At 45.7% G+C, this 24,246-nt stretch overlaps 1 protein-coding gene across 2 annotated transcripts in view; it reads right to left on the bottom strand.

Annotated features, from left to right (window-relative positions):
* Positions 1-24,246, bottom strand: part of TRAM1 (translocation associated membrane protein 1) — a 306,166-nt gene that overhangs the window by 118,802 nt on the left and 163,118 nt on the right. For both annotated transcript variants that reach the window (XM_078687162.1, XM_078687163.1), the window contains 4 exons: positions 19,133-19,248; positions 18,676-18,792; positions 11,287-11,345; positions 2,953-3,037 (listed from right to left, as the gene is read on the bottom strand). In XM_078687162.1, coding sequence (XP_078543288.1) covers positions 2,953-3,037; positions 11,287-11,345; positions 18,676-18,792; positions 19,133-19,183 — 312 coding nt within the window. In that variant the 5' untranslated portion in view covers positions 19,184-19,248. The remainder of the gene's footprint in view (positions 1-2,952; positions 3,038-11,286; positions 11,346-18,675; positions 18,793-19,132; positions 19,249-24,246) is intronic.

Genomic DNA, 24,246 nt, shown 5'->3' with positions numbered 1-24,246 from the left:
CGCTGGCCAGGGTATGCGCCTCTAGCCGCGGGCTCTCGGCTGTGACCCAGGAGCAGCTCTCCTCACTGGGCTCCCTATCAGGATGCAGTTCATGGCTTTATTCGGCTGGCACAGCAGTGGTGGAGGGCCCAGTTGGCCTGGTGGTGCCTCTGCTGTGCTATAAAGCAAATTGACAACATAGCTCAGAGTTGTGCCTGACTAGTCTGCAGTGGCTGCCAGTAGTGGGGTCAGTGCATATGCGTTCGCCTCGTATATCTGCACATCACAGGTCCGGATCAATGCTTCATCTTTGAGGCCGAGTAACAGAATACCATTGAGGTAGCATAATCTACTAATGGGTTACAAACGTATACAACCCTGGCAGCAAGCGCCATGAGGAATTCAAACCAGGCATATTATGAAAACAGGCCTACTGAACACAAAACGTGTAAAAAAAACACCATCATACTTCAATGGATGACAAGGCAGCTTAGCTGGTTAATGCATCTGCTACAAAGCCTTGCTTGTAGCCTGTCACTGGTTACAGTTCTAGTGGAATAGACGCAGCCCTTGACCTATCTGAGGTTGATAAAATGAGTCACATGAAGATGAGGAATGGTGTACAGCAGGGTCAGACTGGGACAAAAAATAGGACTGAGCACCTATTAGCGAACCACATAGCTGAAAAAGGTAGCCTACATTTTCAAATCAAGCCTGTTTTGAGCTTGTAAAGTCACGCTGCACGAGTATCTTGCAAGGCGTGTGAGAGAACTTCATGTATTTGTGTTTATAGTTTTTTTAAATTATTTTACTTTACATAGTTTTATAAACAAACATAAAAACAATTACCGTTACCATAAAACATGAGTACATTGTAGGAAGGTGTATCAGTACAAGAAATCACATCAGTACAGTAAGCTGCAGGCAATGGTTATGGTAATATCAGGTCTGGAAGCGGCGCGTGAGCTTGTTTTTTCACTCCAGCGCGCATTCCTTTCTCAGACCCGGTCCCTGTTCCGTCCTGCTGGAGCCCCCACGCCTATCCGGGGAGTAGATGCAGACGAGGGGCTGGAGAGAGCTCCCCCCCCCTAGGCTTCAGGGATAAGAGAGGAAGGTTGCTGCTGTGCCCCACTACCAAAAGGCTGGAAGGATTCCCTCTTCTCAGGGACCCTTTATCCGTCGGAAAGTATCATGTCTTTCCTACGCAATTGCAGAGAGCGTTCATTTTCAGGAGAATAAAGCAAATCAACGAATGTAATAGTGTGCACGCCGGATGTGTGGAAGACTAGTTATTTTTCCTGCTGCTTCTGCTTAATTTGTGCCTCTGTTGTCCTGTTCTTGGTTTTGCCCCATTCTGCTGCCTTTTGTTTCCCCCTCTTGCCTTCTGTACCCCAGTAATCTCCCGCCTCTGCTCCCCTGCGAAGATTGAAATACTGCACCAGTACTGCGAGATGTACGACTTCAGCAACCGGCTTAAGACTTTCACCACTCGCTGGCGTTTTTTTTTTCGCGCAGCTTGTTTATTTGTTGTTACACAAACTATGCCTGTCCCAGGAACACTCAAAGGAAATTCAATTATGCAAAGCCTGCAATCATGTTTGTTTTTTTGCAGTTTTATATGAAGCGAACTTCAGCCCAAACCATTGCGAGAACCAGACCAGTTACACGTTTTTAGGAACGGGCTAGCACGTGATTAATCCAGAACCAATGGGCGTTGAGCCAAGACTGCAGGCCACCTCATCTTTCAAAGGGCGCAGAATGCCAGATTTCTCTTTGGCCACTCGGAGTTAAGGTTTCATTTAGCTGTGCAGCTAACTCCAGATTCACAGGACTTTGTGGATGAGAATGGCGCTGTGAAAGTGTAGATCACGTCCAGGCACAGGTGGAACCAGACAAGCAACCATGTTCAAGAAGTCCTGATCCCCAAAATTAGCGCTGGTGCTCACCACGGGCACCTGCACAAATTAAGCACTGTTTTACTGTCTGCAGACCCACCTAGAACTTAACTAACCATGTCTGTGATCATTGTCTGAGAGCTGGTTCTGGCTTTCACAGTACCCAGCTCGGTTTCTCTAGTGGTTTTCAGTAACAAAGTAGCCAACCCCCCCCCTTTCGCTCCACTGACATACAAGCATTAGTGGGCTTCAACTTGAGGAAAAAAACAAGAACAATGTCGGGGTGGGAGTAGCCCATTCATCTAAGGCGCAGCATGCCACCATTGCTACAAAAATAAATACACATTTTTTTGGCCTACAATTTATACACTTTTGTTGCAGTTGGTGTTGCAATATTTAGCAATGCCAATAGCTCAAACTTAATTAACCCGAGACCTATTGCATTGTAAATGCTTGTTGCTCTTTCCAGTGGGATGCAAACCCAATGTCCATGGAAATTGTAGAAGGCAAATCAGCATACCAGTCCAAATATCCATCTGGAAGTAACTGGTATCCAGCACCAATCAATTGCATGTACTACCAGCAGAGGAGTAGACAATTCCCACTGCTATTCTGTGTAGAAAAAAGTATATTGCTCCCAAACCCCACATCTGATGCTGAAAAAAACTCAATAGTCTAACCTGATGCATGCTGTTTGATATATTAGTGATTGATACCATGAACACATCAATGGCCAATCATTCACACCATCAAAGTACTTACTATACAGACCAAATTGCACTACCATTCAATCCACCAACCAACAAACCAGTCCCTTAAGGTGAAGCATGCTGCCTCCAGATAATGTGGTTCAGCGCCTTGTCAGGGGTATTAAGCGTTATATAATGAAAATTACATTTACCAGTGATACTCGTTACTAGAGAACAAACTCCATAATCTAAAGTACTACATACCATTTGAGAAGGTGCATGAAAAACACTATCAATCCAGCAAGACTGCAAATGTTTTTTAAATTTTTAATTTTTAATAATTTCGTAGGTTCAGTGAAACCGAAAAGCCTACAATCAAACTTACTTACCTTCTTGGTTTTCTGGAAATACAGTTCTGGAAAACCATGAAACCAATATGCAAGCTGCGATATGTAGAAAAACTTCATCTGAAAGCTAGAAAAAAAAACATTTTAACATATGCTTTAGAGTATGCACGTCAGCAAATTCTAGACAGACTAATAATAAATGTGTGTTTCACCTGCGATCTAAATCTTGGTGTGGATCACCACATTGCGCTGAGATCCGGCAATTGTCCCCTTTACTATTATAATTTCAAAATAGATAGCATAGTGACATAACCAAAAGCCATAGGAACTAATTTTTCTACATGTTCGAGGAAATGGGTTGACAAGGATATTTCCAAAGTTAGAGTTGAAAGCAGAAATAAAACTCAAATACTAATAAGTTTTTCAGACTGAGGCTTATTCAGTTAACAAAACTGTTCGAGAATTACTGAAGTCACAATGAGGAAACTATTTTTTAGAATACTTGTCTAACAATTCAAGACGTGATCTAACAATCATCATCCAAATTATGAACAAAAAAAATAACACTTGTGTACTATATTTAAATGGTCCTTCTGTTTTTATATAAAGATTTCAAATTGGTTAAATAACACAACTGCTTTGCTTGCATACTTTTTATTGTACAATATCATGGCTTCAAATATTATAAGAAATAAATATGCATAATCTATGGTAAGAGATTTGTATAGTGCTGTATTTCCCTAAGTGTGTCCTCAGTGATGTTGAGTTTAGGTAGCGCTACACACAACTCTTTCAAGAATTCGGTTACAGATGGGAGTCTATTTTTTATTTGTTTGTGTAGTATAATCAGAAGTATGGTTGTGGTTAATATTTCATGTATAGATGTGGGGTTGTAAATTGTTCAGATCCACTGAGGCCACACTAAACTCTCTCATAACAATAACTTTACCTTATCTCACCAAAAATGTGCACCTCCCTAAATTGCACAAACTTGACCCTCACTAGCTTGTTGGGGTGTGGGTTAAAAAACAAACTAAACCATCACTGACTACTACTGTATCAAAGTTAAAGTATTAGAAAGAAACTGAACAATGAAGAGGACGAAAAAGGGGAGAGTGAAGTGAAATGAAATCCCATGACAGCGGTTGAGGCCACTGCCATTTTACAAACCACTAAACAACCCTGCAGCACTATGTACTGTTTAGCAGTAAACTGCCCACCTGAGACTGATCATGAGCACCCTGTTCTTCAAAGGGCAATAATACACCAGTATATCCTCTCTGGAAGGCCTCTTTATATGGACCTTCTTGTCTGCCTGCTACATGTATGGAAAATAGTTTGCGCGCTTTCAAGTGCCTTAAGAAACAAATCCATAAATGATGGTAAGAGATGGACCCCATTCTCTAGCATCTGTAGCTGTACTGTGATATGCATTTGAGTGTGCAAGGCCCAAAGGAATCTGAAAAGGAGTTGGTGTTCTACCAGCAAGGTCATCCACAAAAAGAAAGGTAAGAGGCAGAATGCCAATTATGAGCCAAGCTCGTTAGCATTTTAAATATAACCTATAGCTTAGGAAAAGGCCTCTACTGGTCACTCAGATGAGAAAATAAATCGTATCTGTGGGATAAAGATTCTCTATCACCACAACAAGATTGTATGTTGCTTTAGGGGCTTAGATGACTACTCTGTTTTGTCAGGCCTTGTTCAGACCCCTCAACTAGGATGATTTATGGAAGAAGAGGTGCACTTGGATCATGAACAATTGTGATGCTCTTCTTTAGTCAGTCTCTCAAGTAAGAGTGCGACTTGTACTGTACTATTTCTACATACTTTAGTTCCTCTTGTTAAAGTCACAAAATGCTTTCCAGTCAGCCAAGTTCTGTAGTGCATTGTTAGCCTTAGTCACATCCATTAGTGTTGTACATGAAGCCTAAAGAAGGTGTTCTAGACTTGCCATAATGGAATTTAAGTAAGTCTTATGCTTGGGTGGTAACAACGGTTTCACATGCTGCATATACAACTAGTCAGCATATGGGTTTATGGCTGCTTGAGTCACTATTTTGGGGAAAACAAATATGTATTGCTTTTCAGAAAACAATATACTTTTCTTTTTCTTTTTTTTTTACAAAATAGGGATTCAGGAGTGGAGCCACTCCCGATCTAAGATTATGTGTCTGGCTGCACATTGCAACTTTAAATTGTAAGGTTGGTCCACTTTCATCAACCACCTGGTGTGCAATGCATAGTTTTTTAAAGAACTCCATCCACACAACTAGCACCCACAGTCCTGTATAGTTACTAAGTGTAACACTGTGTTGCAAATAGTTATATCATATTTATGCTTTACATCCGCTAGCTGGCAGTATCAGTAGTTACAAAACCTCACAAATATTCATCTGTTGCATAGAGTATATCAGTACCCTCCATTACCTTTCATGAGAGTCCACCACTGGCTGACATGCTACTCTTAATGTCAAACATTTAGCTCGTAACATATTTTGCATCCTGAAGTGACATGATAAAAACAGGCTATAGTGCCCTGCTTGTGTAGGTGAGAAAGCAAAAGACACACAGATGATAGGCAGAATGCAGAGCTAATCAAACATTCACCCCAAGTCAATAGATCTGGGAACAATCCACTGTTCTTTTGCTCAACACGCCGCCCCAGTTTAGACCCAGCCATATGCAAATCAGTCTTGACCCTGTGCCTCATGGGAACAGTCCAGCCCGAACTCTCAAGCCAGGTCCTCATTGGACCAGAAACAAGCCTCCCTGTACGGGTTTTGGGGCATCACCCCATATCAGCCAGGCTAGCTTGTATCCAGTGGCACAGTGAGCCAGAGGCCCACGTCTGGGCATATCCGGGGCACTTAGGGCAAGAAAGCAAAAGACACATAGATGATGGACGGATGCAGAGCAAATCAAACATTCACCCCCAGTCAATAGTTCTTGGTTTAATCCATTGTTCTTTTACTGACCATGCCAACCCAGTTTAAACCCAGCCATATGCAAATCAGTGTTGACACTGTGCCTCATGGGAACAGTCCAGCCCTAACTGCCAAGCCAGGTCCTCATTGGAGCAGAAACCAGCAACCCGGGATCGTTTTCGGGGCATCACCCCATATCACCCAGGCTAGCTTGAATCCGTACTCTCCATGCCACTGGAGTCAAGCTATCCTGGGTGATGAGGGGTAAAACCCCGAAACCCGCCCTAGGATGCTTGTTTCCAGTCCAGGCAGGAACTGGCCTGGCAGTTCAGGCTGGACTGTTACCATTGGGCAGGGTCAAGACTGATTTGTAAATGGCTGGTTTCAAAATGGAATGGCATGGAGAGTAAAAAACAGGTTGGATTTAGGCCCACATCTCTGTACTGGGGTGAATGTTTGAAATTGTTCTGCATTCTGTCCATGAATTGTTATTTTTAATGCTTGTGTAGGGAGTACGGTTCATCTTTGAGAGAAAGATCTCTATGGTCACTGGCACTACCCCTAGACAGACTTGTAGATCATGGGCAATGTAGACCTAGACTGTGGTCAGCCTTGGCATTAAGGAACAGGAAAATTATATACCAAGTATAATGATCACATTTATATCTGAATAAGTGTGTAATTGCCAAGTTACTTGTGATATTTATAACCCTACCTACTTGTGTTTTGTACCATATTAGTAAATAAGAGAAGCCTTGGAACACCGAACTATGTGTCCTTGTGGTGCGGTAGGTGGGCTTAGAGAAAGTTGCCAAAATTTGTATGTCTCGGACATGCCTGTTTCACCACTCACTAATTTTTATCAGATGGAATGTCTGTTTTGGGATTAACAAAAAGAACAGTCTTTTGTTTTAGCACTGAATCGCAAGTACGAATACCTTTACTGACTGGAGGGATTACTGGGTGCGTGTGACCAAAATCCTCAGTATGTGACAAGAACCAGCTGGAGAGGGGAGGGGTTAAGGTTACTGCTAGACCTTGGAAGGGAGTATGGTTCAAAGTGATCTTGTTATTTAATTAAGTCTTTCATTGAGGTACCCCTGATTTTCCGGGAGTTCTTTATGGTGGTTTAGGTCCTAACGGTCCCATAGAATTCAGATTACTACGAAAGCTCTTTAATGGAGCATGTAGCACTTGAGAGGCCTTGCGAATAGTAGGATCTCTTGGCCTTTTTAATTGATGTTCTGTACACTATGGGCTGCCAGCGAAGCTGTTCTGGTTGTTGAGGTTCTACGTTTTCCTCCACAGCCGGAGGGAACTGGTTTCTTTTGTTTACAGTTATACAAGCCACTTTCCTTCTGGGTTCTTTTGAGTGAGTTTATCATTTTGAATGCTCCGATTAATCACTGGTGGAAATGTTTTATGAACATTACTGGGTCTGAGGGGAGGAAAATGCTCCATTTTCTTGGAACGAGGGGACGTGGAAATGTTTCTATATCTAGAAGCGAAGTATGAATTTGGATGTGGAGATGGGCGTTTGGGATGTTACCTGAAGACTAAACTGGATATATGATGGGGTGGCCACTCCATGTAGGAGGAGGTTTCAAGTGACTTAGATTAGACTTAAGGAGAATACAGCACCAAGTGGGTGTCCTGCTAAGTAGGCCTAATGACCAACTAGGGGAAGCAAAGTGCTTCAACGCAGTGATCATGAAAACGGCTTGGTGTAGTGCTGGTTTCTCAACCCAGATTTTGAGCTCTCATACGATCCAGCAATTGAGATGGTCCAGTGGTATGTCCACTGCCGACCCCAGGAAAGCATGCGAAAAAGCTGATGTGTGGGGGAGTTTAATAGAGGAGGAGAAAGAAGAAAAAGAAATTCACTGAAGGTGAGCAGTGAAAAAAAGGAGTATTTAACATTCCAAGGTTATTTATTTTTTTATGTTGTACATGAAGAGGACTGCTGCCATTCCACAACAGTCAATATTTGCTATATTTCCTTAGAGTGTTACTAGCCATTGGGGATTGCTTGGTGTAGTGTGGGAGCAACATTGTAACAAAAACAGGTTTCTGTTAAGAGACGGTGTGGTAGGAGATCCGCCAGTACTGTCATTTCAGTTTTTGCTTAGCGAGCGGTTACTGATTATCTTGAAAGACTGAAGATTGTTATGTCTGGTAGGGGATGTGATCTCTCGTACCAGACTAGAATGTTGCTTATGATCTTGCGGCTCGAGCAGTGGGTATCTGGCATGACTGGTCGAGATTGGCTCTGGATTTATGATCCAATGTGATTCTCCATCACCCGCCCCTCCCCCAGAGTAAACCCTTCTGCCCTATTGCTTCACTCCACTGACATCCTAGACTAAGTAATTACCAAGTCCTCTTTATTAATATTTTGAGTGCCTTACTTCTGCAATAGTAGGTAGAAATGTCTTGCTGGTTTAACTAGTCGATGATGTTGCAAGGCTAACATTTGAAAGCTCAGATACTTAGGTGGAGATATTGTTTCGTTTCCAAAAGTGGCCTGGAGATTGGTGTTTGTATCTCTTATTGGTGTAGGAGGTCAACAGGGTCTACAGAAAGATTTGTTGACAGATTAGTCTCTCTTGGGGCACTGCCAGGTGTGCATTCCCTTCCAGGTTGGTGCATCTGGATATAGGATTTGGAAGCAATAGAAAAATACAGAGCCCCAGACACTGTATACAAAACCTATAGGAGCCCAACAGACAGTGAGCTTTGAACCAATTAGATAGCTGAAACCTTCTGGTTCGGGGAACCAAATATGTCTTTGCAAATGGTAAACACAGTAAAAACGAAAAACCAAAAGAACTGAACTTCTGTGGTACACGGAACCATCACCATGGAGCTGCTCTTCCCCTTTGGGTACAATTGCAAAAAACACAGTTGATGGACAGAATGTAGAACAATGTCATACATTCACCCCAGTACAAGGATCTGGGCCTAAATCCATCGTTTTTTTGCACTCCACACCACCCTGGGTTAGACACTGGCTATATGCAAATCAGCTCTGACCCTGTGCCTCATGGGAACAGTCCAGTCCGAACTACCAAGCCATGTCTTTCCCAGACCGGAATCAAGCATCCAGGGACCGGTTTCTGGCTATCAGCCTTCATCAAGGCTGATAGCAATTTTCACCCCGAGTGGGCTGGGTATGCTCAGACGTGAGTCCCAGGCTCTCCACACCACTGGAGTCAAGCTATCCAGGCTGATGAAGGCTGATAGCCAGAAACCGGTCCTTGGATGCTTGATTCCGGTCTGGGAAAGACATGGCTTGGTAGTTCGGACTGGACTGTTCCCATGTGGCACAGGGTCAGAGCTGATTTGCATATAGCCAGTGTCTAACCCAGGGTGGTGTGGAGTGCAAAAAAACGATGGATTTAGGCCCAGATCCTTGTACTGGGGTGAATGTATGACATTGTTCTACATTCTGTCCATCAACTGTGTTTTTTGCAATTTTCACCCCGAGTGGGCTGGGTATGCTCAGACGTGAGTCCCAGGCTCTCCACACCACTGGAGTCAAGCTATCCAGGCTGATGAAGGCTGATAGCCAGAAACCGGTCCTTGGATGCTTGATTCCGGTCTGGGAAAGACATGGCTTGGTAGTTCGGACTGGACTGTTCCCATGAGGCACAGGGTCAGAGCTGATTTGCATATAGCCAGTGTCTAACCCAGGGTGGTGTGGAGTGCAAAAAAACGATGGATTTAGGCCCAGATCCTTGTACTGGGGTGAATGTATGACATTGTTCTACATTCTGTCCATCAACTGTGTTTTTTGCAATTTTCACCCCGAGTGGGCTGGGTATGCTCAGACGTGAGTCCCAGGCTCTCCACACCACTGGAGTCAAGCTATCCAGGCTGATAGCCAGAAACCGGTCCTTGGATGCTTGATTCCGGTCTGGGAAAGACATGGCTTGGTAGTTCGGACTGGACTGTTCCCATGTGGCACAGGGTCAGAGCTGATTTGCATATAGCCAGTGTCTAACCCAGGGTGGTGTGGAGTGCAAAAAAACGATGGATTTAGGCCCAGATCCTTGTACTGGGGTGAATGTATGACATTGTTCTACATTCTGTCCATCAACTGTGTTTTTTGCAATTTTCACCCCGAGTGGGCTGGGTATGCTCAGACGTGAGTCCCAGGCTCTCCACACCACTGGAGTCAAGCTATCCAGGCTGATGAAGGCTGATAGCCAGAAACCGGTCCTTGGATGCTTGATTCCGGTCTGGGAAAGACATGGCTTGGTAGTTCGGACTGGACTGTTCCCATGAGGCACAGGGTCAGAGCTGATTTGCATATAGCCAGTGTCTAACCCAGGGTGGTGTGGAGTGCAAAAAAACGATGGATTTAGGCCCAGATCCTTGTACTGGGGTGAATGTATGACATTGTTCTACATTCTGTCCATCAACTGTGTTTTTTGCAATTTTCACCCCGAGTGGGCTGGGTATGCTCAGACGTGAGTCCCAGGCTCTCCACACCACTGGAGTCAAGCTATCCAGGCTGATAGCCAGAAACCGGTCCTTGGATGCTTGATTCCGGTCTGGGAAAGACATGGCTTGGTAGTTCGGACTGGACTGTTCCCATGAGGCACAGGGTCAGAGCTGATTTGCATATAGCCAGTGTCTAACCCAGGATGGTGTGGAGTGCAAAAAAACGATGGATTTAGGCCCAGATCCTTGTACTGGGGTGAATGTATGACATTGTTCTACATTCTGTCCATCAACTGTGTTTTTTGCAATTTTCACCCCGAGTGGGCTGGGTATGCTCAGACGTGAGTCCCAGGCTCTCCACACCACTGGAGTCAAGCTATCCAGGCTGATGAAGGCTGATAGCCAGAAACCGGTCCTTGGATGCTTGATTCCGGTCTGGGAAATACATGGCTTGGTAGTTCGGACTGGACTGTTCCCATGAGGCACAGGGTCAGAGCTGATTTGCATATAGCCAGTATCTAACCCAGGGTGGTGTGGAGTGCAAAAAAACGATGGATTTAGGCCCAGATCCTTGTACTGGGGTGAATGTATGACATTGTTCTACATTCTGTCCATCAACTGTGTTTTTTGCAATTTTCTTCCCCTTTGGGTACTGCAGACTTAAATAAGTTGTTAATGACATCAGCAATAGCATCACCAGTCTCCTGATTTGGAGAGCTGATCATTTTCTGGAAGCTGTTCAAAATCTGAGGATATTTATAAGAGAAGGCTTCAGTGTGAAAATGAGCTTCATTAGAATTTGTGAAACCTATAAACTACTGTACCACTTTCCACAATAAACTATCATGAAACCATGACAATTGGCATGTAGAACTTCTGTAGCCTACTTTCTTGCACTGAGTAATTCTGTATGAGCAAAAGTGAGAGACAGTCCTTCTAAGCGCATGCACACGTGATAACTAACTCATGTGATAGTTCCTGTATTATAAAGATTTCAACTTACGGAATATGAACATGAGGATAGTCTTTCCACAAAGCAGTTGGATCCGATGCATAGTTTTCCTGAAATGTGACAGAAGAAAAGGTGACTGCACTATTAACAAAATATATTTCAAGCCGACTAATATGAAACAAACTTCATATTTCATGTCATACCACCAAGTAATACCAATAGACCAGGTGAAAGGGGTGCATTATGCATTTTAAACATCACTCCAGTTGAAATGGGGACTAAGAACCTAACCGGTGTTTTACAAATCCCTTTCTCAACTCTATGAGTTGTGACTGCTAATGGACAGACCAAGCATTGAGGAAAGACAGTTGATTTCTGCCCCAATAGGCTTTTCCTTCTTCATTCAAATAAATAAAATCCTTCTTTCCAAAGTACATATTAATAGGCTAAATTAAATATGATTTTGCTACTATATTCATAAAATTCTAGACACATTGCCATTTTAAAGGACACCTCTTCCAAACCAAAGCATTTGTCACTTACCTATCCATTTGCGGTTTTCCCTGACAAATCACTGTTTCACCTCTATTCCAGGGCTAGGAATTCTAAAAGCGTTTGCAACAGAACTGTAAATGTTGTTATCAATGAGGATATGGGTGGTGATTTTCGAGGAATGAAATTAAAAAGGAGGGGTCCCTTGATGAATGTAGATGTAACAGAAATCAAAAGCGAAACAATCAATTCAAAAAATTCTTAAATCAACAAGGATTTCTTTGCCAACTAGCTCAGCAATGAAGACCAACGTCTGAGGCTTGGCTGTTGTTTATTAAGTCATGGCCAAATAGGTTTAAGTTTTTGATTTTGGGACCAGAAATGAAGAGGGCACCTTTTAGGTAGCAAAAACCAAGTCTCTGTTAAGGAGGAAGGCCTCAAATGGTTTGGCGGAAGACCTGGGCAAGAACTAAGATAGATGCATCTTTCGTCGGAAAACTCAAGTACATCATATCCTCTTTGGCATGGCAGAAGGATGAGGAAATGCAGAGAGGACACATTCCTCCACTATGATTTTATTTAATGTGTGACTACCCGCCTCATTTTCTTGTCTTAAATAATTTTTGGAGACACAATTTTGTACTTGTTCTAAGGGGCATGAGTAGCGTACAAGAGTTAATTGCACAGCTGGTATATATATCAGAAAATATATATTTGATTTGCTTCACAGGTCTACCATAGTTGAGCATAAACTTTAGATTTAGTAGAGAATCGGACTGATTTTAATCAATATCTCAATTCCTTGGAAAACTGATCAGAAAAAGGGACGAATGGGTTCCTAGTCCCTGCAACTTGTAGCACAAAAGGTCCAATAGAGTAGCAAATTCACAGAGAGAAGTCTGAAAAACAAAAATTGTATCAGATCTTTGAACAAGGTTTGAAAACCGTGTTCATGAGGGAACAGTCTTTGCGGATCCCCATCTCACTATATGTGCAGCAAAAGATTAGAGCGACAGAAACCTCTTGGGTTGAAGCTTTGAGATACTCCTCTTCCTTTGATCTAATGAGAGTCAAGCCATGTTTGTAAATTGATTGGCATTTTTAAAGTTCAAATCTAGCTAGACAGCAGGAAGTGCGTAACAGGAGGGCAAAGGTCGAAGATACGCATCAAAACCCTTGACATGTGGCTAAGTAGACTGGGGTGGTTGCTTCCTATTGTGTAGTTTGGTAGCGTTATCCATACGTTTTTCAGTTCTTTGTTGAATTGCAGGAGGAGAGGGGCTGTCTAGACGTCGATGTGGATGCTGTTCCACATCATAGGTTCATAGATGGAGAAGGCCTGTGTAAAGTCATTCAAAAGAAGATGCAGGAGATGATTGTAGTCCAAAATTAATTAAGTTTATTGCAGAGGAAATAAGATCCCATCCATCAAGTTACAGAAGTCAGGTGCAACTGACTCTCTATTCACTCCACAGTATTCTATCTCCATGGAGCTACTCAAGGAACAACAAGTTTACCAAGAGCAATTGCTTAAAGGGAAACCAAACTTATGTACAAGATAAGTATGTAAAGAGCGAGCACATTACTACAGCTTGCCTTCGATTTATTTGTTTTCGTTTTGGCAATGTTCTGGCTCCTGGTGTGGCACTGCCTGCTCTAGTGGTTAGCGACAAAGCCAGGTAGCCATGAGGGCAGTTTCTGGTGGCCTTGCATGTATTACAGCTGGTCTGCAAGATGTTGCAGGTGTCGTTCCTCCGGTGTTGGGAGTGATGTGGTCTAACTTCTTCAGGCCTTATTAAGATGCCTTTTAGAGGGCCAGTAAGGAATTGTGAAGTCTGATGAGCAGACATTTGCCTCCATACCAGCTGGACTGTTCTTAAGACTTTTTCCAGTAGAATAGGAAAGGTTTTGCATTTATTCAGGAGACTGAGCAGGTACCACGTCATTTTGGTTGTCTTCCTAATGTATTCTTGGAAGAAAAGGTCTTTGTTGAGAGAAGTTCCAAGTCATTTTATATCAATGGATAGTACAAGATATCCAGGTGTGTTTAGGATAGGTGGTCTGCTGCTGTTGGTGAATTTGCCAGATTAAGCATTAGGTAGGTGCTTGACATTCATTTCTGGATAGGATCAGGCACAGTATGAATTGCTGGATGAGATAAGCCATGTAGAGTTAAGTGTCAGCTTACTGATGTTCTTCCAGCTGTCCACTATAGTGAACCATCTGCTCGTCTTGAAACTCATAATAAATCTTTTCTTTTGAAGGACTTCTACATTAGCCAGCTAACAATTTATTGCTTCCCTTTCACAAATCTCACTTTAAAATAAGCCACCCTACACTCATCTAAAACAAATTCTCTTTTCCGAAAGCTACTGAAGCTGTTGAAAATATCCCCCTCCATTGCACCTCATCTGGCTCCTTTCTAGGACTACCAAGTACTACTTGGATATTCCCTCTCCTATTTTTTAAAAATTAATGGAGTAGATCAAGCTTTGAACTGCAACAAGTTTTATTCTACACACATCATTTGGCAGAATGCCACCCATTTGCATTGCAATGCATCTAGGTAAATAATGTACAAATCAGGGAAATCATTATTCTGAACTCAAAGTACTTTTCAGGAACCACCTAATTACACAATTCAAATTGGCACTTGGCAGTGACTTACAGGACTGTTCTTTTGGAATGAAACTAAGCCTGCCGCAAGGTCCAAAGCAGCACAAACTAGTCACCTCAGCTCTGGGGTGTCTGGGTGCAAAGGTGCTTTTCCGCTTCGGGTGTCCCATTGAAGTCAATGGGAAACGGTCCCGATGAAAAGAGGCTGCAAGCAGGAGCGAGGAAGGGGGAGGGAGCAGTCTGGTTAAACTCATAGGTGAGATCAGGTCTTGAGGGTCTTGGGCAGGCACTGGATATCAGGCTGGGGGCTAGGGTGGTGCTTTGTCTGGCGGGTTATGCCGCTGAATACTCATGGTTCTTGGTCCCAACAGAAAGAGGCTGCAGGCGATGACTGGTGGACCAGTCTGGCCAAACCCAAGGGTCGGCTCAGCTCTCGAGGAACTCAGGAACCCGTTCGCACTGTCACCTCCCTTGGGCTGTAGAGCTCCGGTGCAGGGGAGCTTTGAGGCATGAGATCGCGGCAGTCAGGGACTCACTCTGTCTTGGTGACCTGGTGAAGAGGGGAAACAGGGCAGCAGGACCACTATGTGCTGGCCTTGTGGATCCTGATGTCCCTCGACGGTAGGTCTGCCTTTGTGCTGTTGGATTCCAAAATGGCCACCAACAAGCGTTGGTTGCTGCAGCTGCTCGGATACCCAGGGTCTTGGCGCTGGGCGGGTCCTGGGATCCAACCTCCTGGAGCATGAAGACCTTCTCCTGTAGCGCTGCTCCTTTGGTGGGCCCAATGGCAGACAACACAGCTTTTTGGTGCCTACAGATGCAGGGGAGCTGCTCCTCTGCTCCAAGAAAGATATTGCTGGAAAGATGAAGTCGGGGGTTCCTACTCTACAGCTTTGGGAGGGGACAGCACTTTCTGGTCGAGCATGGTCCGTGCAATTGTCGAGGTCGAGCAGCACGGAAGGGTTTTGCACCAAGTGGAGATGAAGTCCTCAGTTCTCGCATCGTAGGGCTCTTCTTTGACCTTCTTTCTTCTAAAACAGACTAAATGGCCCCCGACACCAGGAAATTAGATTAAACACTGAATTTAGGGGATTTAAGGGGAATGAAGGGTAGCAGCCAATGTCCTACATACCCCTGGGATCGCTATACTCCCTCAATGACCACTTCCTGAGGGGAGTGGGCAATATCCTGTCCCAGAGTGCCTAATTTCACCACACTCAAGATGGTGGCATTCTTTTGTGTTCACTTCAGGCTGTCCACCCTAGTGGTGTGTTCAGCCTATCACTGCAACACGCCTCCTGACTAGCTAATTACCCGCCTATGGCCCTGATATGCTGATTTACTAGCCTTCCTGCTGAAGGAGGCGTAAACACCTCCTGCCAGAGCAAGTATTGTTCCTGACCTCTGCAAGCGGGGCTCTCACCACCTAGGAGGTCAAAAACTAGTCTATATGGACAGGCTGGACAAGACCAGTCAGCCAGCACACCAGAGGACTAGTAGAGTTCAGAGGGTACCTCTAAGCTACCCTCTGGGTACATGCATTAATAAATCAAACGCTGGAATTAGTGTGGGTTTATTAGCACGAGGTGTTTACCAAGCACCGTATGTTTCCGTGCAGCCATTATATAGCTGGGTAACTCGTTTTCACCAGTGTCCAGTACATACCTTAAGATGGCTTCCCTGTTTACTTGCAATATCTAGTAATAGAACTAGACATCACTGGAGCATATCTGCTCATGCAGATATGTCCTCACATAAAATATAATGCACCCTGCCTTAGGGATAAAAGGCCTGCTGTACGGGTGACTTACTTATATTTAATGCAGCGACTTTTGACATGGCACACAGTAGTGTGCCAGGTCATGTTTTCACTCACTGTTTGCACCATGTAATGCAGCCTACAATGGCAGTTTGGGTGAAATTGGTGTGTGGGTCACTTAGGGTGACCTAAGATATGCTGCAGCCCTTAGGGACACTCTTCACTAGGGACTTACAAGGATGCTAAGGTCCTTTGCTAACTGTGGTACAATTAGACATCACCTTGTTTTAAGAAAAGAGCCCTGGCTCGGAGGTCTGGTTAGCAGGCCTCTGTGCACTGTCAAAGTTGAAAAACCCAGATTCAGTAGCTAAAGCAGGCAAAAAGTGTGTGTGGGGGCACCTTGCAACAAAAAAACCCTTTTCCTACAGTCAACCTAACAATTCCTGTCAAACTTGCAGCAGGAACTAACCCCCTATTTATGGTGAATTGAAGCCTCCCCACCTACATTTGTAGCTCTTACAGGAGGCTTGCTTAACATCACCTGCTTAAACACGAAATCTGCTGATCCATGTAGGAATGGCAACTCCTAATCATCCTCTGCGCTTTAGGAGCATAGACTGGTAACCGACACATTCAGGCAATCTTCCAGTCATGTGCTTGACCAGGCATAGTGGCACGGCTGTCCAGCTTTCGGATACAAAAGGGTACAGCCCTTATTAACGGAGGGGGGTCTTACTGTAACTAGTGTCCCCCTGAAGGGGCGAGGAATGTACCCTGTCATACACACTTAGTAAGGCTGGGGATAGGAAACATTTGACCTCATTACAATTTTCTTGTTAGTAGGAGATCTCGATTGACTTCCACTAGTAGCCAGAATTAAACCTGCATTTAAAATCTGCTATCCTCAACAACCGAATACCTGCATTCCACCGTACAAATATCAAAGGCTATAAAGAGCCCCAAGTAGCTAAGATGCTTTAAGCATCTAAAACAATTCTCATCTGGCACTAGTTCAATCTTTGGAACAGCTGCATTCTTCAAAAATAACTGGAACAGCTCCAAACTAGTTAGGCATGTAATTCATTCTCCTATATCAGAAACCTCCCCCTCCTTTTATTCCCTTCCCTACCATTTATGCTCGCCCAACCGTTTTTCAGCCATCCATCTTCGAGTATTCCTATCCCCTCTCGGCCTGTGCCTTTCACTTTTTCTTCTCTTTAGCCTATCGTTCTAGTTACAGGTTTTCTTTTTTTCTCTGTAGTATTTCATTCCTCTCCATTAATTATTTGGTATTAGTTACCTTTTTAGTTACTGGAAATAGACATGCAGTCTCAGCGGTTTATATATATCAAGAAGACAGCTACCCAAATAATATAGCGGCCCTCAATAAGAAAATTTGAAATAAATAAAATACGTGGCTGGGGTCCTTATTGTTCAGCGCATGTTATTTTGTAAGTACGGAATTTGTACTTTTGTGACTGGAAATTAATTAGGTGAGGTTCCAGTCTCAGAAGTTGTCAAGCATTGTTCCTAAGCCATCAAAATAGGGGGACATATGACATAATAAAGTTGCCTCATTTTTTTGCTAGCACCCGCTGTTCCATTGAATGAAACTGTTAAGACTACCTCTAAACCTAGGAGTTGGAGTTCATAAACTCAATTCAAGCACGTCTTCATAGTATAACATTGGCCAAAGGGTTCTGTCTTGAAAAAACTCTAGCGCTAGAGTATAAGCATTACAGCATCACTTGGGATTATAGAGGTTGGCAAGAAAGTGCTACCCCTTTTGGTTTTCAATGTGCTCCTTGTACTTAATTGTAAATACAAGTCCTATTCGTCTCTGAATAGGAAACCCTGACTGGACTTTAAGTGAAGTGTCATGCACTGCTTCGTGCTGTATCAGACTTTCAAACCTCTAACACCTCACGAGTGAGCTTCTACTCAGAGCAAAACTTCTAATTTGGGCATTCAAAAGGAATGTATTAACGCTGGTGGAGCTGTCACGCCAGCGTTAAATGACCGTAATAAAACAGAATAACCCAATAAGTCCAATAATCAGCAAATGCTCAAAGTAAATTCCGCACATGGGAATGAGAGGGGAAGTTCAATAAATTTTTTTTTTTTTAAATAGATGCCCCCTTGTGCCTGAATAAATCTAGATTACTCACATGTATAAATGTGAAATGTCTCAAACCTTACAATTTACTCCAGAAGCAGTGATGCTCAGACACGTCAGGTTTTAAAAATCTTCCTTTAATAGAAGTGTCATTGTAGTTTGCCTTTCAAAGCTTTTTATTAGCAGATGGGAAGAGATATGCATCTTTTCCATAGCAATCGAGCAAATGGCGATAGTATTTACTAATTTTTTTAAAGTTTTTCAAGATTGTTGCATGTAAAGATCCAGGTATCATTGCTCAGAAACATACGAAACCACGAATAAGCGCATGGCCTTAATATACGTGCGTAATGTTTATCTAGATGGGAGATTGGTAATTTATTTAACAGATCTGCAACTTCTAAAAGCCGCTGAGTATAACAAGCGGTTAGAGATTTACCAATAAAAGCATACTCACCGACGCTATAATGCTGGCTCCCCAAGCACAGGAGAAAAGATAGAAGGCACTGAGTTGACCAGATTCATTGAACTTGCTGTGTTTCGTTTTGGAAAAGTGCATACGACGGTTAATTTTCTGAAAGGGCAACAAAAGGGACACCAGCTTGTGTTATCTGTATTTATTTTCAATTTAAACAATCCGTAAAAAGAAATTGTGAAGTTGGGAGTACAGTAATTCGACATTTACTGGTAATCGAATGTAGTCTGTATGTCAAACTGAAATCATGTTGCTAAGTGCATCAAAACAGACCAAATCAAGCAGGGGGATCAGTAATTTTAAACAGTTACATTTTTAGGTTAACTGGGAGTGTAACTTGAGAGAAAACTTTTTCCCAAATAACAGAAACATTTATGTTCAAACAACTGATAACATTGAGATCTTGATAGTGTTTTTAATTAAAGTAAGGTATACTTACATCTAGCACGTACTCTTGAATAATTGCATGCATGATTATAGCGACCAGCATATAGAAAAAAACTGTGGCCACATCTTTGATACCATAATGATAGAGGTTAATGGATTCTCCCAGCTCTGTAAAGAAGAAAAACACTTAAATTAAAGCCAATGTAAGCCAGTAGTAAACAAATACTGTGGCATGTCGATACAATGCATTTGTTGCACACATCAATTTACAAGATTTAGTTGAGGAGAAGCGACGTTTCTCGATTTGAGGCAGATAAATTGAAAGAAAAATGGTTCATTCCACATGGAATGCACTGTGGTAGTGTATTCTATAAAATGTGAACCGGGCTCCAAAACAAATTTTTTGCCGATTCATGCAAAAATCAGTGCGTCAGGAATGGGACGATTTAGAGGTCTGCAAAAACGTCTCGCACGCCAGTGCGGCTTTCTAATTTCACATTTATGACAAAGAAATGGCATTAGGTAATTCTGGTAGAAACGGGGGCTGACCAGTTAAAGTTGAAGCCAACAGTCGTTCCAGCCCATGCCTAATGTTCTCCCCATCCAATATAAGGTACACCAGGCATCTTAAAGTCAAATTCCAAATTTCAGTCAGCTAGTCGGATAAAAAAAAAAAAAGGTATAGGTGTAGCTTTGTGGATAACTAACATATGTCAGAACATGCGATTGTGCTGCTGTTGCCAATGGAGGATACCTGCATGCTATTATAACAAGCATTTGCAATGCAATAGGTCTCGCATTTACGCAAGACCTATTGCATTGCAAATGGTAGGCATTGCGGACAATGGCAGGGAGGGGGGAGGGAGGGAGAAGGCACGGACAACGGGAGGACAGTGGAGGGGGGGGAGAAGGCACGGACAACGGGAGGACAGTGGAGGGGGGGGGAGAAGGCACGGACAACAAGAGACCGGGTGTGTTAGGCCATGGACAACGGGAGGGAGAGGGGAGTAAAGAAGGCACCAAAGGATGGGGTGGCTGCAGTAGAACCTCATTAAAGAAAATAGTGCTTGCAGTCGAAATAACACTACCCTGTAACAACGAAAGTAAAGGAGCCAGTCGCCATGGGAGGTGACAAATGAAGAAGAGGCGGTAATAAGGGTAGGTCGCTCCCCTTGCCTCGTGCAGCGCCACCAGTGCTCTCCGCCATCTGCCAGTTTTTTGCACTCTCTTTTCTCTCCACAGATTCCCCTTCGTTTTTGGACCTCTGTGTGCCTCTGTTCACCCTCTTTTTTCTCCACAGATTCCCCCTCACTCTTTTCCTGTCCCCCCCGCCACCCTTTCCCGCCGTTTTGCCCGCAAATCGGTCTCTTCCCCACCTACCCTCCCGCCGCCCACCTCCCAGCTGACCCCATCTCCCCCAGATACCCATAAATGGTGGCCGCTGCGAGGCCGCGCAGCGGACGTGTGCAGCGGGCGCGCCGCTGGCACGCCGAAGGTGCGCCTAAGGCAAGCCCGTCTGCGCCCGGACCGCGCCCAGCGCCAGGACCCCTGGCCCCCACCGACGCAAGATGACCCGACAAACCTACGACGCAGCGGCCCTCAACGCACTCAATACAGGCCGGAAGCCCACCTGCTGCCGAGCCGCCCCGAAACGCTTCCACGGACCCTTCACCAGCACAACCTGCAAGTTCACCTGCCTCCGAACATGCACCGCGCCCGCCAAGCCAAGCACCATCAGCAACCACCTCAAGTGCATCCTGCTCAACACCCGCTCCGTCCACAGACACGCCGTCGAAATCTGGAACCTGCTCGACACTACATCACCAGACGTCGCCTTCCTCACTGAAACATGGATGAACGCCTCCTCAGCCCCCGACAAAGCCATCGCCATCCCGGATGGATACAAGATCATCAGGAAGGACCGCGTCAACCAGACGGGAGGAGGCATCACCATCGTCCACAAGAACACCATCCGCATCACGACCGACGCCGATGACACCTACACCGACGCCGAACACCTCCACCGCCGCCGAACACCTCCACTTCCAGATCCACACCGACCCAAAGACGACCCTCAGAGGAACCCTCCTCTACAGACCCCCGGGACCACGCACACAATTCTGCGAAGACATCACGGACTTCATCAGCCCACACGCCCTCCCCTCCGCCGACTACATCCTCCTAGGGGACCTCAACTTCCACCTGGAGAACAACAAGGACCGCAACACCGTTACCCTGCTGGACAACCTCGCCAACCTCGGACTCAAGCAACTGGTCAATACCCCCACCCACTACGCCGGCCACACGCTCGACCCAGTCTTTTCATCCAGCAAGCACATCGCCTTCAGCCACTCCACCGGACTTCACTGGACCGACCACAGCTGCGTCCACTTCAGCTTCAGAAAAACCACCACCCACCACCACACGAAACAGGTTCCTCACAGGAGCTGGAGCAAGATCACCGCCGACCAGCTCACCACCTCCCTCAGCCAGAACCCACCTGCCAGCACACCGGACCCCAACGAAGCAGCCCGCAACTTCACGCAATGGCTGACCGCCTGCGCCGACGACCTCGCACCACTGAAGAACCCCCCCAGCAAACCCAGAAGCAAGAAGGCACCCTGGTTCACCGACAAACTCAAGGACTCCAAGAAGACCTGCCGCACCCTCGAGAAAGCCTGGCTCCTCGACCGGACCACTGACAACATGACCGCCCTCAAACACGCGACCCGCAAGCACCACCAGCTTATCCGCACCACGACAGCAAGGAACTCTTCAGCATCGTCAAGGAGTTCTCCAACCCCAGAACCAGCAACAACGACATCACCCCTTCACAAGATCTCTGCGACTCCCTCGCCTCGTTCTTCCACCGCAAGGTTGCCGACATCCACAACAGCTTCGGCACACCATCCTCGCACCCAACCGTCGAACCAACGCACCCCACCGCCACCCTCCACACCTGGACCGCAGTGACCACCGAAGACACAGCCCGCACGATGAACACCATCCACTCCGGATCTCCGACTGACCCCTGCCCCCACCACATCTTCAACAAAGCCGTCTCCACCATCGCACCCCAACTCCGAGACGCCATCAACACCTCCTTCGACACCGCCTCCTTCCCGGAGAGCTGGACGCATGCCGAGCTCAGCGCCCTACTGAAGAAACCAACAGCGGACCCCACCGACCTCAAGAACTTCCGCCCCATCTCGCTCCTCCCCTTTCCCGCCAAAGTCATCGAGAAGACCGTCAACAGACAGCTGGCCGCCTTCGAGACGAATGGATCCCTCGACCCCTCGCAATCCGGTTTCAGAGCCAACCACAGCACCGAGACCGCCCTCATCGCAGCCACCGACGACATCCGAGCCCTGCTCGACAACGGGGAAACAGCGGCACTCATCCTCCTGGACCTCTCTGCAGCGTTCGACACTGTCTGCCACCGCACCCTAGTCCAGCGCCTCAGCAACACCGGCATCCAAGAGAAGGCACTGAAGTGGATCATCTCGTTCCTAGCTGGAAGAACACAGAGAGTCCGCCTCCCCCCGTTTCGTTCCGAGGCCACCGAAGTCATCTGCGGCGTCCCGCAAGAATCATCACTCAGCCCCACCCTCTTCAACGTCTACATGAGACCCCTCGCAGCCATCGCACGCCAACACAACCTTAACATCATCTCCTACGCCGACGACACCCAGCTGATCCTCTCCCTCACCAGAGACCTCGACACCGCCAGAACCAGCCTCCACGAAGGGATGAAAGACGTCGCCGAGTGGATGAAGAACAGCCGCTTAAAACTGAACTCAGACAAGACAGAAGTCCTCATCCTTGGACCATCACCCTCCGCCTGGAACGACTCCTGGTGGCCCCCCCGCCCTGGGCACCGCTCCCAAGCCAACAGACCACGCTCGCAACCTGGGCTTCATCCTGGACTCCTCCCTCTCCATGACCAGACAAGTCAACGCCGTCTCCTCACCCTCCGCATGCTCCGCAAGATCTTCCGATGGATCCCGATCGAAACCAGGAAGACGGTCACCCAGGCCCTCGTCACCAGCCGGTTGGACTACGGAAACACCCCCTACGCCGGAACCACAGCCAAGCTACAAAAAAAGACTACAACGCATCCAGAACGCCTCTGCCCGACTCATCCTAGACAGCCCTCGACGCAGCCACATCTCCGGCCACCTGAGGAACCTGCACTGGCTCCCCGTCAACAAGCGGATCACGTTCAGGCTCCTCACCCACGCACACAAGTCTCTCCACGACCTGGGCCCCAAGTACCTCAACGACCGCCTGACCTTCCACACGCCCACCCGTCAGCTACGATCCGCTAGCCTCGCCCTCGCCGCCGTACCACGCATCCGAAGAGCCACCGCCTGAGGCAGATCCTTCTCCTACCTAGCGGCCAAGACATGGAACTCCCTCCTCATCCACCTTCGGCTGACCCAGGACCACCTCGCCTTCAGAAGACAACTCAAGACCTGGCTGTTCGAGCAGTAGCGGCCCCCTTCCCCCAAGCGCCTTGAGACCCTTCCAGGTGAGTAGCGCGCTATACAAGTGATATGATTGATTGATTGATTGATTGATTAATAAGCCTATTGACGATGCCAGCATATAGGACAGACAATGACAAGCCAATGGCAAACATGGGCGGGGGTGGGAAGGGCTATTTCCTACAATAATTCTCACAGAGCAGTGCATGCATGATGGCTCTAGGTTGGACCTAAAAATGCCACTGCAGAAGCCTCAATCGTAAAGTAATGAGTTATATAGGACACAGCCCTGCAGGAAAATCATCCTGAGCAGTATACTCTCCATTATTACTGAATTGGCAAACTAAACTTCTGTGCGCAGTACCAAGCCAGCATCTGAACATGATCATAGCCTGATCTAATCCTAAAAGTGAAGAATAGTGGAGTATTAAGTGTTTTGGAAAATAGCGTTTAAAAGTGCCCCTAACGTGGAGAGATCATAGTTCCCAGGAAACTTGGTGAAATGATACAAGTGGCAATGATAATGCACTTTGGAAGTAGAAGTCAGTCAATCACATTACGTAAAAAGACGTGTCCTTAATACACATTAGCTAACGATAAGAGCTCATCAACATCTGTAAAGCATGTGGAGCAGGGTCTACTGTGCAGGTGAAAGGAATCTTTTTTAAGAGACTAGAAG

Source organism: Lissotriton helveticus, chromosome 4_1 (assembly GCF_964261635.1).
Source record: "Lissotriton helveticus chromosome 4_1, aLisHel1.1, whole genome shotgun sequence".
In the NCBI taxonomy this organism is placed as follows: domain Eukaryota; kingdom Metazoa; phylum Chordata; class Amphibia; order Caudata; family Salamandridae; genus Lissotriton; species Lissotriton helveticus.
Note: the sequence above shows the minus strand (reverse complement) of the source record. Positions and strands in the feature narration are given on the sequence as shown.